This window comes from Tachypleus tridentatus, chromosome 6, assembly GCF_004210375.1.
Source record: "Tachypleus tridentatus isolate NWPU-2018 chromosome 6, ASM421037v1, whole genome shotgun sequence".
Lineage (NCBI taxonomy): Eukaryota > Metazoa > Arthropoda > Merostomata > Xiphosura > Limulidae > Tachypleus > Tachypleus tridentatus.
In genome coordinates, this window is record NC_134830.1 from 104583527 (window position 1) to 104602690 (window position 19164).

The following is a 19164-nucleotide window of genomic DNA, read 5'->3' on the forward strand; positions in this document are numbered from 1 at the left end:
TTCTACCGAAAATCGTATTTTACCTTAATCTCTCTCACGTATATATGATATATCCGTATTAGAATCCATCAGTGCATCACCATACTACTGCTGGGAACAGTATAATTGCTTGTGGTTCTAATGCCATTATCCTAATTTTACACTGTCTGATTGGTTGAATGAGAGCCAATCACGGTGTAAACAACAAATGAATGTTCACTGGTGTAATTTGTTTGTATACAGTAAAGAGAGACCTAACTTATAATATTTGGATTGTACATTTTAAATACTATATTCTCAAGACAGCGGGTATGGGTATTAACACTTTAATTAAAATGCAGAACAACGTTAACTTTTGTTAATCTGAAGATGACCTAAGAAGGTCGAAAAGTTATTTTGCATTTTAATTAAAGTACTAATACCCATGCCAGTCGTCTTGAGAAAACATTGTTACTTCAAGTGGGTTTCTTGTCATCACGAACATTTTAAATACTGTTTCCACAATTATTTCCAATAGTAGCAAAGAAGTACTTATCATAATGTTAAGTTAACAATGAACAACTGTGGACTTCTAAACTGTTCAATCTTTGCTTTACCTCTGTAAGATTTTAATACCTTGCATTTTAAGAAATGTTAATACTGCTTTTGATTACAAAGACAACTAACATCAAAAGGTCTACAAGTCAAACTAATAAATACAAAACATTGCAGCTGTGCACAATAAACTCAAACAATAATAAACTGATATCACTTACAGATTTTCTGGGTAGATAATCAACTTTCATTTTTGCACACTTGTTAAGCGTATTGAGCCGTCTGCAATAAAATTGAATAACATGCATCAGAAAATGTCACAAAAAAACTTAATAGAAAATTATAATAAACTTTTGTTCGAACTATTTCAAATCACTAACTGTCATACAATTTTTGGTTCTCCACAAAGTGTAATTTGCGAAAGGTATTGTACATATGTACACAGAAACACACACACACATATATGCATATATATACACACACAAAAAAACAGTACATTTACCAACATTTTCTTGTATCATACGAAAGCTCCGTATGTCTGAGTTTGAGTCGTGGTGTAGTCAAATATTCTTTGCAGCTTTACCTGCAAATGCATTATAAGATGGACAGTCCATCCTGCTATTCAGTTACTATCCTGTTTAAGCAGTAAGTGTTGCCAACTGATTACCTTGTCTCTGATCCGCAGTTCCAAATTAAGCCGTTGTGTGCATGAACTGACTCAACAAATAATCAAACATACTTTTTTTGGTGCATATGACATGACGAAGAAATTAATAAATAATTATTCAAATACACCGTTTCAAACAATTAATGTATATTTGAGATTTGTAATATTACAAGGTAAAGACTTTGTCATAAAACAATGTCAATCACCACTTTCCACTTATTACTATGCAACTCTTTCAGTAAGTCGAACATTTGGTAAATGTAATTTTACGTCTCTATAGTTCACTTCATTACGAAATATGATCACTACAAATAGCAAAAGCAGTTAGGCATAGATATTGGGGCTGAAATACAGAATCCGCTGAAGTCCTGGGTCATCAGTCAGAATTTCAGACAGTTTAGTAGAATTATAACCCGTTACACTGAAGTCAGATAGATTGCACATGATTACAGAAAGAGTATGTCGACCGTATGAAAACATTAATACCATTTTACATGGTCTAAAAGTTAGTAGATTTACCAGCAATTATCCGTGCTAACAACGCATTTCCACTACTGCCACACGCAGTATATTCCTATACAAAAATGATGGTGCAACTCGTTTCAAATTATCGCTTCCGATTATGGGTGTGTTAGCCTCCATTACAATGCGTTCGTTGACTTCTGCAGTGACGGATGTAATGTTAAACATAAGTTACTCTTTACCAGACGTTTCAATGTTTTACTGGTTGATCTGTCAATAATTTTGGCCTGCTTGTCCTATTTTTAACACTGCCACGACCTGTTGTTTTCCATTCCCTAACAGCATTACCCATATTTGATGTCAAAGACCCAACGTGAACACTCATACCCTCCAGTTAGCATCAATAACCTCTCCATGCTTATGGTCAGTCAACTGTTTACTTTGTGACATTTCAAATAGAACTGAGATTCACTATATGCCTCACACCTTTACAAAGCATATGCTCTTTGTAATACGGGTAAATATATACAACTGCGGGTTGTGAGGGCTGATTCAAAGTTTGGGTGTAATGTGTCAATACAGCTTCAGGTCAGCATTATTTCTAAGAAGACTAAACTTACATAAATATTCCTTACAACATGGTGGTTTCAGCTTATAAGCATAAGACTTATGATAATAAGCTTCGCGTGGTACACAATAGTTTAATAGCACAACAGATTGAGTTATTCACAAAAATACTCCAGAATGAAATGTAGTTTGTGCAATTTTGTAAAACCGAAAGTGAGCATACAGGCGTTGTCGTGAAAAATATTGTGTTTGCAAACAAGTTCCGACAAAAACAAGTGACGTTTGCCATGAGCCTTAACTATTAATATCAACTACATTAGTTAATAAACTAAAACACTCATTTGCATTCTTTTATAGATAGTGATAATTCTAAAGTATATACTGACAAGGTAAATTTTCCTATTATACTCATTTATCGAATGCAAAAGATGTTTTATTATCATTAAATCTTTGCACATTCGTATGATTTTGAATACAAGTTAATTAGGTAGTATAAACTTTTGCATTTCACTTTTTCATTAACGGAAGATTGTCCCCTCACATTTCAACAGGAATATGTTATTAAATTATGAGTTTAATCTGTATCCCCAGTTTTGAAAATATGCTCCAAATAATCAGTAAACAATGTTATCTCGAAAAAAAAGACAAAAACAACTGTACTGTTCTTCTACACAATTATGTATTTTGAGATTTTCCATATTTTAAATTACTCACTTACAACGACAACAAAAAAGAATAAAACAGAAAAAAAAATAAAAATAAAACCTGAAAAGTGCTCGGAATGAATCGGAATCTAAAAACTCGTGGTCCTTCCAGACACTTCTAATGTCAAGAGGAAATTGATTTTCTGCAAAATAAACAAACATATATATATAATCAGTCTATATGAAATATATCAGTCTATGAAATGGTAAATGACACGCCGAAGACGTACATAATTTGTCTTGTAAATCATGATTATAATATTCATTTCTACATAACACATTCATTGATTATTCTGTCTAATATTGTGTATGGAGATACATACAGCTACTTATCTCAAGTTACTCTAAAGAGAAAAAAGTTGCTTACTTTCACTGGATGTTTAAAGAGTGCATGCGTTCCGATAAGCACCAATTTATCACCAGTTCTAGCCAATATTTTTATGACACAAGTTGAAACACAAGCAATTAACACAGCATTACATCCACCACTATACTGGTACAGATATGCAGATGACACGGTTGCGGGATTCAAATCTACAGAACACATACTTAAATTTTTCAATCACATTAACTCTATACATCCCAACATTAACTTCACATGTGAACAGGAAGAAAACAATCAAATATCATTTCTTAACCTCAAAATTACAAGAACCGACACACAATTCAAAACAGAAATCCACCGAAAAATCACCCATACTGGACTATACATTCCTTGGGACTCAGCACATGAAACAAAACAAAAACTCAACATACTAAGAAACCAAATAAACAAAGCCATAAAACTATGCTCACCAGATAAAATTAACGATGAATTAGACAAAATAAAACAATACTTCATCAACATCAATAAGTTTCCTCCACAAACCATAGAAAACATTATACGCACACACCTAGACAGAAAGCAAAATCAACCAACAAAAGTAAATATATCTCACGAATCAAAAAATCACGAAACCATATACTGCTGTATACCATATATTCCTGACATCAGCAGACAAATAACCAACATTTGGCAAAAACTAGTAACAAAATGTGACATTCCAGTTAATACCAAATTTATTCAAAAAACCAGACACAAAACTGAGGTCTATACTATGTAAAAACTACACTGACAAACACCACACCAACATTATTTATAAAATACAATGTGATAACTGACACGACTTCTATATTGGAGAAACAAGTAGAAAAATGGAAACCAGATTCAAAGAACATAAAAAGTCACCTTCACACGTTTTCAAACACTGCAAGTCAAATAAACACAACATAACCATAGAAAACACTCAAATACTAAATAAAGAAACAAACATAAACAAACGCAAAATTAAAAAAGCCTTACTTATACAACAACTTAAACCCAAAATAAACCAATATAAAGGAACGCCTTTGTACCTATATTAATATAATAAAATAAATAAAATTATATATTCAAACATCTAACACCGCCCTTTACATTCCGACACTCAGTTACACAACCCCTTTCAAACATGTGGTCAGCTTCCGGTCAGTTACCTCTTTCTTTGTGAACCTGACGATGACCGAAGAAGGTCGAAATGTTGTTCGCTCTTCTATGTAAAATATTTTCTCAACCCAAACGAGCCGTTTTTGCATATATATACAAGTGGGTTTTCTCGACATCACTGACCAATTTATTCGATTTATATAATAATGGGGGCGCTAAAGCCGAAGCGTTCTTAAGCCTCTTGTTACCAAGACAACCAGTCTTGAAAGAATTTCACAGAAATGTTGAAAAGGTTTCTCTTTTTTTCATTCAGTGAAGTCTTTACAAATAATTTCTTGGTATTTATAAGACATTCTTTTTTTATTTACAGATGATTATTTGTGTATGTAATTTAATATATAAAAAAAAAACTTCTTAACTAAATTACACCACAGATTCAAAAGCCATTCAGCCAATAAAAAGAAACATTCAACCCCTAATATATTTAATCCATTATAGTTTAAGCAGCTCCACGTGTTAAAGAAACATAAGTATGATTTAAAAACAATACCTTCTTGAAAAGTTTCGTAACAAAATGAAACGAAATCAGAAAAATAATGTGATTTAACCTGGTTTTCTCCACTAGATGAAAAATAAACATTTTATGGACTAACGTTTTATTGCACGTACTTAATAGTAATGTTTCCCGCAGAAACTCTACATTGTAATAGAATATGTAACTATGAGGGAGAGACACTAGAAAATTATCAACAATTATCACCGTTTCAAATGAGTCTCTACAATCATCTCTGTTTCTGATATATCCTTATCCAAAATTACTGATGAGGAACAAATGCCCCACAGTCTACTTCACAAGAATGAGTTAAGAATATTTCTATGAATTTCATATAAACAAAATTTTAAAAGCCGTGTACTTAAAAGTAAAGAATAATGCCACGTGCCTTACCACAACACTAAAGGCACTATTTACGTGTTTCTTTTACTTTATTCTAATTTACTTTTCACGAGGAACAATAATAGTGCAGAGATAATGCAGTTGTCAGTAATATTATTTATGAATGCAATTTGTAAGCAGTACAGTTAATAATGTTATTTTCTCTGGTGCTAAAGAATATGTGTTTTAACAAACAATCCGAATTGCCATGTTTGCCTGTTTTTAAATGACACTAAACACTTGTCTGCCATTAGATATTTCCGAAATGTAAAATCCATTAACAGTAAACTAAAAGATTGATCTACACAGTTTCATTTATCGAGAATACTATTGCTGTATACAGCTAGAACACTGTAAATGCAAATATTAAGGTAAATTATGACGATAATTCGTGCTCTGCATTGTTTTATACAATTAAGATTATGTAAGATTTGTTATCCTATTAAACTACTGGAGCACATGATTTATTAAGTTAAAACTAACACATTCATCCAAAGTTTTTACGAAATGATAAAAGTTATGCTACAGGTTACATCTGGTATTTATTCGGGAAAACACAACACATAACATGTGCTCTTACCTTCATACAACTGAGCATACTGTGGAAATCCAGCTGCTCTCAGCCAGCAACACGATTCTTGGGCTTCGATTTCTAAAGTCCGAAAACAGAAAAAACAATCGATATTATTCAATTTTGTAATTAAGTGAATGAATTCGTCTAAACGTCCTTATTGATGTTCAAAACCTGTGTAAAGTTCATATGTCAGAGCCATTTTTTAAGTTACACAATAATATTGAGACCTGGACTAAGTATGAAGGGCACTATAATGTAGTTTTCAGATGTTTGTGAATAAACTGTTCAAACATGTGTCGCAAGCAAGTCAAAGTTCAAGCCAGGAGGATAATGCAATATACCACAATCAGGTGATTCATGACGACTCCTAAGGGATAGATGAATGATCATGGCTACTCTATGACCAGTTCGGCCATTATATGAACAGATTTCTTATTCTTATCATAGGAACAAAATACAAAATAGCTTGGGTTTCAACTGTTGTGTATGTAATTACATTAATAGCAATTAGTAAATCAATACACACATATGTGAAGTTATATGTACCAGAATGCTTATCCTTAGTGCAATTATAATGTCTAGAAGATTACCATGAAACATTATTTAATGCAATTATGGTAAATATTAATAAACACTTAAGCATGTTCAAATTTTTGTTTTAACAACTTTTATTTTTAGCTGAATATATTTCAAATAACAAGAAGACAATAGGTGTTATACTGTGGTTGTAAATTAACGTGGTTTTGAAAAACAACAACACAGTTTTTACTTCAATTAGTAATAATCTGTAGAAAGTAAATGTTTTTATGCCCTGCACAAGTTACGTGAAAATATTATCTAAGCACAAAAGTGATTTGATCCGTCATATCTGCTTTAACACACAAGCTAATTGTTCCGATTTTTAACATTTTGACGTCATCAGGTTTACCTCAAATCTAAAAATACAGCAAATGACTTCCACCTTACCTGTCCTAAAATTAGGTCAAGAAGTCACATTTTAAATTGAAAGGTAACTGCTATTTTGGGGCGGAACATTTACGTGAGGCAATTTTATCATTGGGTCTTAAGGTTTACATGAAAGTAGGTGCTACCTCAAAATACATTTATCCTATAATGAAGTGAAAAGGTTAGACTTGGGAGTTCAAGTCACAAAAATTTACAACTTAACGAGTTTCTATGAACTGATAAAACATTGCACATCCTCGATTTTCAAGATGCATTAGTGCACTAAATGTACATATTTATAATTGAATCATATTTTATAATGAATATTATATACCTCGCATATACTTTAATTCAAGCACAAGAATTTTAAAATACCAGTACATTTAACATGCCATTATTACAATATGTTATGATGTTGTCTGTTGTAGCTATTAACGTATTTCCTAAATTAAACTTTTCTCCACATCAAGTTTCCTCATAATCCATTCATGTTTTCATCATCATGTGTTTCCAACTCAAAGATTATTTTCATACACTCATAACTTTTTTAAGTAAACCTTGTTAACTAGCACTCGAGTTACTCTTCTACATGAGGCTAGTGTATTGTCGTTAAATATTGACCTCGACAATGCCCTCTAGGCTCTGGATATCGTACTTTCTGGCTTATAGTCTTTGTATTGCACTGGAACATACATCTGTAAATATACTACATGTAAAAATCCGTACAATTAAAACTCAGATAACACTTGAGATTAAATAATTCATACTATATTGATATTTTCTTTAGTTTCTTGATGTATCTGTTGGTATAGGGTGCAACACGATGAACACTGTCAAGTAGTGATAAGACATTTTGTTCTATTATTTCCTACGTAATAAAAACTACCCGTGACTGTTAAAAGGTACTGACGTTGATATTTTTATATTTCCCTAATAATCAATATGATTTTATATGAAAGTGAGTAAAAGACTAAATAACATCCAGAGACAACTGAAAGAAACGAGATATACTATGTGGTTATATTTGTATAACGTTACGCAATTGACGTAGCTGACAAAATTTAGAGATAATTTTTGTTTACCTTAGGGTTAAACTACTCGTACAAAAATATTCACTATTTAATATTCTTGCTATGCTGTGTTTTGATCAAGAGAGTTCTTCTTGCATTATCCTGAGTCTTGTAATGAGTCAGAAATAAATTTAAAGATGTATCTTAGAACGGTGGATTTCTCGTCATCAAGAAATTCAAAGATATTCTTTGATTTTTCTTCCATTATTTGTTTGCTTGTTTGAAGTTAAGCACAAAGAAACACAATAACCTACTGGTTCCGGTTTCTAAGTCCGCAGATATATAACTGTACCACTAGAGAGGGAGGCTTCTTGCATTAACCTGAGCCCTGCAATAAGTCGGAAATAAGCTGAAAACAGTGTTTCTTTGTTTTTGTACAAAAATTCATTGGTATTTTTTTCATTAATAAATATACAGTTTTAGATTATACTTCTTTATTTATTCATTTTTATTTCTTTCACATTAAAACCAGATCCAACTGTTATTTCAGTAGAGAAGCTATCATTACTTTCAGAGCAGTTTAATTTCGAGGAAATACAGTAGTTTGTCCCCTTCGTTTTTAATAGTACTGTAAGCATTTTACGAATGATGTTCAAGAACTATTACTTTTTATTTCTTTTATTAGAGAAACCTCAAGTTTGATATTGGTTTACCGGTACAGAAAATAAATGATAGGAAAAATCAAGTTATTGCTTCTATTTTATTGTTCTTATTTTATATTTATTTTATTTTGTATGGAACACAGCACGAATAACCGTATCTTGCAAAATTCACGGGCGCATTGCAGTTGATTAGGCTATACATATCAGATCTTTGTCTCGAGGGAAAATTCGAGCGCCTCTATGATACAGTTTTTCATTAAACTTCCGATGCAATTTAACTATGAAATAAAACTAAGTTCATTAGGTACAAGAAAATGTTGAAAACTGTGATTAAACAACAAGAACATCTCGAAATTTACTTTTTGAAAAATAATCTACGGTCATTCGATTATACTTTTTTTGGCCTAGTGTGGTCTATTATTTAATGTTCTGGGCTGTAATTCTGAGCTATCAGATTTGCGTCCTGTTACCTCAAAATCGTTCCTCCTATTTTGGGGTCGTGAGTGCGTTATAAGAATGACGATCACATCCCCGTATTCGGTTAGTAAAGGCTGTTAATTAACTGTCTTCCTTCTTGTTTGTTCCCTGGTGTGGTAGCGGTAAATTTAATAAGTTATAACGCTAAAATCCGGAAATCAATTCTCCGCAGTGGAAAGCCTAAACGTAGCTTTGTATTAAAACAAACAAATTAACCCTCTAGTCTATCTGGCGTGGCCGAGTGGTTAGGGCTCTCGACTCGCAGTCTGAGGGTTACGAGTTCAACCTCCCGTCACACCAAACATGCTCGCCCTTTCAGCCGTGGGGGTTATTATGTTTCATTCAATCCCACTATTCGTTGATAAAAGATTAACCAAAGAGTTGACAGTGGGTGATGATGACTAGCTGCCTTCCATCTAGTCATCTTTCACTGCTTATATAAGTACAGCTAACGCAGATAGCCCCCGTTTAGCTTTGTGTGAAATTTAAAAATAATTCAAATTAATTGAAATTTGAAATTAGGACGACTAACGTAAAAAAAAAATTCTAGTTGCGCTTTGCGCGAATAAACAAAACATTTCGCTAGCTAATCAATGAAATACAACTTTTTTATTTATTAACTAAGAAGAAATCACTGAAATAAAAGTTGGCAGCCATCCATTGAAGATAAAAACTTTGAATAGTTTAACCCTACTTTTGAAGAATGATGCACAAGCAACATGACGTGTAATGTTTGTTAGTAACGTGAGGAATATCACGATCAGAAATTTTATACCAACTTATTTACTAAATACAAAGATATTTGTGATAGAATATATTACTTGTGGATAATTCTGTTGAACACTATACTGTTCATTCTAACCCGATAGTTAAAATCATATTTTAACAATGAAGTTTATTTGCATGCAATTTCACCTTAACAAAATTAGTATGTAAACACTATAATATATAGTGTCCAGTGACTAAATTTGTATCTGTTTGATAGCTTATCATTCTGTCTTTGTTATGTTCTCCATAAGCCTCGTGGATTGCGTTACGAGTACCCCGATGCAAGTTTTGTAGAAAGACTAAAGATAAGTTGTTTTTATAATAGGTTATTTCGGAATACAAATAATATACAGAATTAATCTGAAGTGTCCAGTAAGTACACATGCATATATAGTTTAAAATAACAAGTTTGTTATTCTGATATTGTTGCAAATAGGAAGGAAAAAACATTCAAACATGTAAATTAGTGTCTCTGGAGAATTGTTTTATAGATCATAGACAAAGATACCAATCACAAAATACGATTCTAGACTAAACAAACAGAAAGTGAATTGAGCACAAGTATTTATAAACACATCGATTGAGGTAAATAAGCAAACACGTTTCGTTTGTCAAAGATTTTAGAGAATACAAAATAATAGAAGGGGAATGGACGTACCTTCTACAGACGTTAGAAATTCTGTACGATCAAACTCAAATGAATAAGATCGTTTACCCGCTAAAAGAAAAAAAAAAATTAAAGACACAATCCGAATGTACTGAACAGGTTAATGGAAATAAGGTCATAGAAGCATGAGAAGTCGAGCACGTGACCAGTTCAGTACAGCTCACAAGCATGATCTGAACACATGTTGAAACATTTCTGCACATATGAAGCCTGATGAAGTTAAAATTGTTCTGGATATTTCGATGCTTCTCGGTGGCTGAATGTTGGTACCTTTAAACAAAAACCACAGAAATTATTTCTCGTAGAGATAGGTGTCACGAGATGCGAGATCACTATTGCTGTTAGGCCTACGCAAGTCTATACGACGACTGATGAAAAATACTCTTGAGAGGTATTCAGCTTTTATAATACGTCTTGACAACATCACAAAAATGTAATATTTAAATTGCGATCAAGGAGGCTGTTTACAATGAGAAGGAAAACATCTTGCCGCATGTTTAAGCATATCAGTAAAATGTTAAAACTTCCCGTAACTGGGAGATGTTCGAGTGTGAAGTTCTCAATATGTGATATACATAATTCACTTAAGAAGTGGTCATTTTATGTAAGAAAACAACAAAAATCATTCTTTTCAAAGATTTTGAAACTATATTTGAGAGTTATTGCAATAACATTGTGAATGTTAAATAATTTAAACGTTAAAAATCACTTGATAAAATTTTAAATAAATAATAAAGTCATAACTCTGAAATATATAATAAAACATTTAACATGAAGTTGTTTAATCTACAAAATTATTTAATAATATGTTATCATAAAAGTTCTTACAAAAAGATGAGAAACACACCAACATTACGACAACTTGCAGTTTTAAGCAAAGTTATTTGTAATGTATACTGTGATATTATAGATATTTAATTTTCGAGGAACATTGAAAAAAAAGATTAATAATCGCCTTACCGCAGTAAGAGGTCAACATCGGAATTTCAGTTTTAACTTTTTGCCTCAATAAATATTATGCTAAATGAAGTCTTCCATACATGTTGGTATACATGTAATAAATAATTATATAGAATATAAGATAGTTTTAGTCAAGTACATGGTCTGCAAAACAGATGTTAAAATTATTGTATTTTATCGTTACAATGAACATAACTGCTGTCATCCGTAGTCCTTTATCTAAACCTTCTTCAGTGTGACCAGTATATAAAATTGCCTAAAACAAGCATTATTTAATATGCTTCATTCATATTACAATACAATAATATAACCATGTGTATAGTGCTATTCGAGCCTTTAGAGGTGATAAATCATATTACAAAGGTATTTGATTAAATCGCGACCAAAGTGAAATTCGTGTAGTTGCAAGTTTTGAAAACATTCTTAACATTAAGTACAACATAAAAATATGATCTGTTTCATATTCTAAACATCTGTCCATCGATAATTAATTCATAACAAGGAACAGTGGAAAAATTAAAGAACAATTATCTGAAAAATGATCTTTCATAAAAAAACAGAAATATTTTAAAACTAAATGCTATGAAAGCCAACAGGAAGAGTTCATTATACGAACAATACTATACTACCAATATCTTAGATGTATATGGCAAATTAACCCACGCTTGTAAAAAATAAATAAATAAAAAGGAATCTATTTCAATAACTTGAGTTACATAATATACCTATGTTCGTAATCGAAGGGTTCACTTCAATTTTGTTTTAAATTTTTAGAAGACTTAAACACTTTTACGTTGTATATCAAAATGAATATTAAACAAGTTATTAATGTTCCATTTATGATTAACAACAAAACCTTTCAAAACCTTTACTATGACTGATAAGAAAGCAAAAATGTATATTCAAATAAAAACATGTATAAAAAAATAAAAATAAATTTCATATAAAAATATAAAGTAACCATCTATCGTTAACAGTTAATGAACAGAATAATTCCTTCAAAATCATACATTTCATTATATGAAAATGTTACGTATTTTTCACCAAAGAATAATAAATGCAAAGAGCGTATTGTATAGGTTGGAGCTAAAACGAATAAACACAAACTCAGTTACAAGGTGTTTTATTGATTACTTATGTTTGGCAATAAACACTTATTAGATTGTCAATTTTATAATCCTGCGTCACAATTTTCACGTTTTTCTCTGTTTTTGTTGTTTTTACACTTGTGACAAACCAACATATAACAAAACAAAATAATAATAATTAAATCAAGTGTATTTCATCCTATCATAAACCGAAACATTAAATGTAAACACTATTTTAAGGAATTACCCCTTCTTTTGTTTATTACATTAAAGACTTTTCTTGGGGTAATTGTAAACAGTATTATTGTAACATAATTTACAGTTGACGATAAAGTACTCAATATTCACATATTCCAATATTATATGCAAAATTCTGCGATGATGGTTTTGATCATACTTTGAAAAATACAAGTATCTTATCTCAACAGATGAACAGCTACACACAAATAATTCTATCAGAAATACATCAAACAATTACCTCCCAATAGCTTAAACAGCAGTTAATAAAGAACAAAGGTGACCTTTATGAAGAAGGTCAAAGGGTTGCACTAACTCAAGTGTACAAATAACAGAACACCACGTGCAACAACAGCCAGCATGTCACGTCAAGTCCATCTATATCCCTATAATAACTGACGTGGACAACAGAAGAAAGGTCTTAGAAAGTGGACAGCGTTCTCACACCATGTGTCAACACTACCCTTTGAATCTGTTCAACTTTATTTTGTTATTTTTCATAACTTCAGATTATATTTAAAGTATTTAACAAACATACCTAGCCCCTACTCGAATTTCAACTTCTAAATACAAGTCCAGTACTCTCCTATCTATAACGATTTAGCTCCAAGCAATAAATCATGGTAGTCAGTTTTATGGTCCTGAAATATAGTTAAATTTTTTGTTTTCATTTCACACATGCACAGTAAATACATCACCATTTACAACTGCTGCAGTAGAATTCGATTCTCCGAAATAGGTTTATTTCTGTTCTTAATACATATAATCACAGATTAACTCAATAATAAAAGTTGCACATAAAATATAGTTATTCAAATCATTATTATTTTCTGTTTCAAGACTATTTTACCAAGAATACATTATGTAAACATAAAACACTGCATGATCTGAATTTGGTTTATTTGGAATTTAGTGCAAAACTACACAATGGGCCACCTACGTTCTATCCATAGTGAGGATTCCAGCCTTGGTTTCTAATATTGTAAATCTGTAAAGTCACCATTAATCCACTGAAAGGTATGTACATTGCAGCTACATCAAGGGACATGACAGGTATGTAATGGAATAGTCTATTTTTCTGACGAGAAACAAATACTGGTTTCTATGTGTGGCTGTAATTACGCTCGTGTTTGTTTGTTTGTTTGTTAAGTTTCGCGCAAAGCTACGAGAAAAGTATCTGCGCTAGCCGTCCCCAATTCATCAGTGAAAGACCAGAGGAAAGGAAGCCAATTAACACCACTCACCACCGACTTTTGGGTTTCTCTTTTACCAACGAATAGTGGGATTGATCGTGACATTAGAACGCCGCACATTTGAAAGGGCAAGCATATTTGGTGAAACGATAATTCAAACCACCGACTCTCAGTTTTCGAGGCAAGCGCTTTAACCATTTGGCCATGGTATGGCATTTTTATTTTGATAGATCATATCGGGATATAGTTGTACAGATATGACAGCAACGCATATAACTGCTAAATTGTTTGCTTATACATTTATCATTTTACTTTTTTCGTAAATAAATGTTCGAGTCTGTGAACCCTCCAGCGCAGTCTAACAATGCAGTTTTCTATACCTTACAATTCTTTTTATATTTCATACCAGGTCCAGGTTCACAAGTAAGAATTGCAGTACCACTATCAGCGAACACATTAAATAGAGAAAAAATGAACGTCAAACTTTCCGCACACGCACACGTACGTGATTAATATCAGATTCATAAAAAAGTTGCCAATTATTTGGATTGATTTTTGATGGTTAACTAAAATTAATACATAATATGGCAGGTAACGTTTATCCCTTTTGTTTTCTGCATTTTTAATATTCAATCAATGTCTTCAGATGGTAAAATCAGCTTCTTTAAAAATATATTGTTTTTATTAATCGCGACATAAAAATATTGTCCAAATTAGCAAAAACAGATGACAAAAGATATTTATGACTTTATTCAACATTTTTATGCATGAGAAAGCACAAAAATGCATTGTTTTAAATAGTAAGTCTACAAGAATGTGCATTCTATATGTAAGCTGTACCTTAAACATTAACTGCTACCGTATTAATGTGATTAATAAACAATTTGAAAAAAAATATATTCCTATTGTTTTGTACTAACTTATTTTCTGATTTTCAGTTGTCATTTATTGGGTTTCACTAAATGTGTTCAACTTACACCATTTGAAAAGTGTAGTTTCAAGTTGTTACTTATGGAAACATTAATGTAAAATTGTAATATTTCCTTATAACTACTTTGTTTTGGATATTCAAGCAAAGTCGCCCCTAATTCTGAACCAAAGAGAAGACAACAAGCACCAGTTGCCAACTCTTGGGCTATTCTGATCGAATAATGGATTTGTTTGTGTGAATTTAAGCACAAAGCTACACAATGCACTATCTATGGTCTGCTCACCACAGGTATCAAAACCCAGATTCTAGTATTGTATGTTCGCAGATATACCGTTGTGCAACGAAGAGACTCGAATAATATAATGTGACCTTTAATTCTCATAACACACACAAAGCCCAAGTGTAAAAAGCACGATTTTTTTGCAATGGAACGCACCAAACTGCTGACTACTGTGTTTGCTGGAAATGAGAGCTTATTTGCTACAATCTTCCTCTTTATATGTGGTCTGAATATTTTCTGTCTTAAAAACCTTTATATTCTGTTTTTATAACCAACACTTCCAAAAGAGGTAACTCTCACTCGCTTTTCACTTCCATAATGAGATGCACTGATGTATATTAGTTCTTAGATTACTATAAAATCATTTCACACACTTAAGACCATGGCTTAAAAGCTCAACTTATACACGTTCCAATAAAGGATCTTCTGTTTAAGAAAATACAATAATGATTCTTTAACATTTCTACGATAAACTTATTTGTGTCAGGAGACGAACAGGAGTCCATCAATATAAATGTACAGATATCAAGAAAGATACGATAATTTTTGGTGTCCAATACAACGTTTATCTGTATGTAAATGCAATATTAATTAATTATTACAGATATTTGGGTGAGCAGACAAAATATCTGAAAAATCAGCGATAGTTGGTTTCTTGTTTATCTGTAACTGAAAAAGTTCTCTGAATTGTTTAACAGACGAGTGTTCAAAGAATGTTCATCTTGGCATAGCATTACTCTTTCTTAATTCCTTGAACAATTAAGTTAAATTGAAGTCGTTATATCATATTTAATTTATTTATAAAAAACTATTGGTTCCACATATGCTTTCATAGCGGCATAACAAATTTGTTTAAAAAATCCAACAAAGTTTAGCCCTAATGATAAACATTGAGATTTAGTTTCATCTCTTTCACTTACGTTTACTACATTACTTCTGCAACGTAAGCCAAAATTCCTACTAATGTCGGAGTTCTTAATTTCTTTCACCATTCCTCTATAAAATGTTTGTCTTTCTTTCAATTTTTCACGGTTCTAAGTTGTTATTCAAAGAAGCAGCTGATCACTTGAAACAATTTTTAAGGTTTGATTAGTAAAAATCTACATACATGTTGTCTTTCAACATGTGATGATCTATCTTTAAACATTAACAATGTATCTTTGGTGCACTTTAAATATTATATCTTCTCTCTAATTCAAGTGTTCAGTAATTTTACATTGATAAATTAACGGAATATAACGGCCAGACCGTCGAAGTATCATCTTCTTATAAGTATTTTATATGATATAGAGAAAGATGTGACAAAAATTGTTATTAGTCTTGCCGAAATATTGATAGAGTGTTAGTGTTTCAGCCACTTCTCATGCTAAGATAAATTTTTAGTAACATAGGAGTTGAGACAATTTATTTCGTAATAAAACTACATCAACAGCCGCTATTCCAAAATAAAGTACCTTTGTTGTTGTTTTTGAATCTTATTAATACAGATTGGTCCTTTTATTTAGCCTTTTCAAATATGAAACGCAGCATTCTCAGTCAAAAAGCACAACAGTTGTATTTACGATGAAGCCAAAGATTAAGCAACAATTATTGTCACAACAACCGATAAAGAATGCTTTTAACTATGTTACGGTGAAATATAATAATACACAACAACGTACACCGTGTCCAAAAAATCTGCCAATAAAACAAATTATTTTCTATTGTTCAGCAGTGAAATGAGAGATCGCGTTGGAGTTAACCTTACCTAATTCATTCGGAAGTGTCAGTTTTAGCCAGTAACTGCAAATTAATAAATACAAAAGTTGTATAATTATGTTAAAACTATATCGATATTTAATAATGATTACATGTACTACTATGGTGAATATACAGGATGAAATGTCTAGAAAAACATTCGATTTGCACTTTTTTTTATTTCAAACATTTGACTGATTGTGACGCTGTCAAAGCATGAGAAGTTCGAGTTTAATCCTGTTGTGTGATGGAAGAAGGCTGACCCCAATGGAAGATTGCTGCCAAATGTAATGTACGTCTATATAAAAAGAAGATCAGAGATACTGAACAATTGCAACAACGAAATCATGACGAGTGTAGGATCATTGACAATGACACAATAATATGCTTTGCAGTGTTCAAAGAAAATGAAAATGCCATCTCCAAACTTGTTTTGAATTACGGGGACAGCACGTGGAACACATTCTGTAAAATTCGTCAAAGTGTTTGTTTGTTTGTTTTAAATTTCGCATAAAGCTACTTGAGGGCTATCTGTGCTAGCCGTCCCTAATTTACCAGTGTTAGACTAGAGGGAAGGCAGCTAGTCATCACCACCCACCGCCATCTCTTGGGCTACTCTTTTACCAACGAATAGTGGGATTGACCATCACATTATAACGCCCCCACGGCTGAAAGGGTGAGCATGTTTGGCGCGACGGGGATGCGAACTCGCGACCCTCAGATTACGAGTCGCACGCCTTAACACACTTGGCCATGCCGGGCCTATCGTCGAAGTGCATATTACAAACTTTTAAAACATCCTGTATGTACTACATAAAAAGCGCTTCTACCAGGAACTGCAGAAACAATTTGTATTAAAAGCATCATTTATACCTGTATATTTAAAAGTTCTAATCCATGCTGATTTCTTCGTTGTCTGCTGGAAAAGATGTTAAAATTAATATATTTTATCACTACAATGAACATAATTGCTGCCATCTGTAGTCCTTTATTTGAAATTTCTTAAGTATGGCCAGTATATATATTTGCCTAGAAAATCATTATTAAATATGCTTCATTCATATTTTGTTAAAGTTTTATTTTTAAATTCATGTTCAAATTATTTTATAAGTTGTTTCGTCACATATATATTGATACTCGTATCAGTACTTTGCTTTATGAATGAATCCTATGGAATTAAATCAACAGACCTTATTCTTTTTGTAAATGTATTACACTTTTTAAGTACAGAAACATAATTTCTAAAAAAATACAGGAATAAAAAATAGTGTATTCACTAAATTACCAAACAATGTACTAACTAGATGGCACAAATGATAACTTATGAGTTTTTAATGCTTGTGTGCATTTTTTTGCAGCGTAGAGCAACACAACAAGTTATTTGCACACTGTCCAAGGGGAAAATCAAACATCGGATTTTAGCATTGCAAGTTCGGAAACTTACCAGTAACTCCCGAGTAACGAATTAAATAACGGTTTGTTTTGAATTTTGCAAAAAGCTACACGAAAGCTATCTGCGCTAGTCGTCCCTAATTTAACAGTGTAAGATTAGAGGGAAGGCAGCTAGTTATCATCACCCACCGCCAACTCTTGGGCCACTCTTTTACCAATGAATAGTGGGATTGACCATCACATTATAAAGCCCCCACGGCTGAAAAAGCGAGCATGTTTGATGTGACAGGGATTCAAACCCGCAACCCTCAGATTAAGAGTCCAGTGCCTTAACCATCTGGTCATGCCGAGCCCTATTATAAATGTAAGACTGTCATCCTCCAAGTTTTCTTCATTATTCAGTCAAGCTGTCTCCAGAGTTTTATTTTGTAAAAAATAGGTTCCTTGTTATCAAATTTAAACTGAGAAATTTTACTAGAATGTTATGAGATATACAATCTGATTGTTTTAAACTAAATTCTTGCTATTTTTGACCGACCACACAAACTAGCTAAAAATTAAGAAGAAATGAAAAAAGAAGAAATTCGTTAGAAATTCTGGTGAAGATGATTCTTTACCAGTCAGTTGTAATTTTCCTGGATGTACTACGGGAAACTATGAAACTTTATAAACTATCATATGAGCCGTTGTACAACTTCTTTAAATATAAAGTAATTTCAAAATAAATATTTTACACGAACTTCTAGGCAATAAATAGGCAATTCAGAATTTTATAGGAGATTATTTTATTACAAGTTATAGTGTTTAGAGTAAGGAAAATTATTTTTAGAAAAATACAATGGTTCGAACACTGGTCATTCTCAGGTACACAAGTTTTAGTGGTAAAGGTTTTAGTATTTCTCGGAGATTGTTTCAAATGTTTTGTGTAATA

The 19164-nt window shown here is 32.0% G+C and overlaps 1 protein-coding gene across 14 annotated transcripts in view; it reads right to left on the minus strand.

Annotated features, from left to right (window-relative positions):
• Window positions 1-19164, minus strand: part of LOC143253229 (uncharacterized) — a 146306-nt gene that overhangs the window by 27442 nt on the left and 99700 nt on the right. For all 14 annotated transcript variants that reach the window (XR_013029455.1, XM_076506722.1, XM_076506716.1 and 11 more), the window contains 3 exons: window positions 5893-5964; window positions 2975-3056; window positions 735-795 (listed from right to left, as the gene is read on the minus strand). Coding sequence is in view for 13 of the 14 variants with exons in the window: in XM_076506722.1 (XP_076362837.1) it covers window positions 735-795; window positions 2975-3056; window positions 5893-5964 (215 nt within the window). In the remaining variant the exon portion in view is untranslated. The remainder of the gene's footprint in view (window positions 1-734; window positions 796-2974; window positions 3057-5892; window positions 5965-19164) is intronic.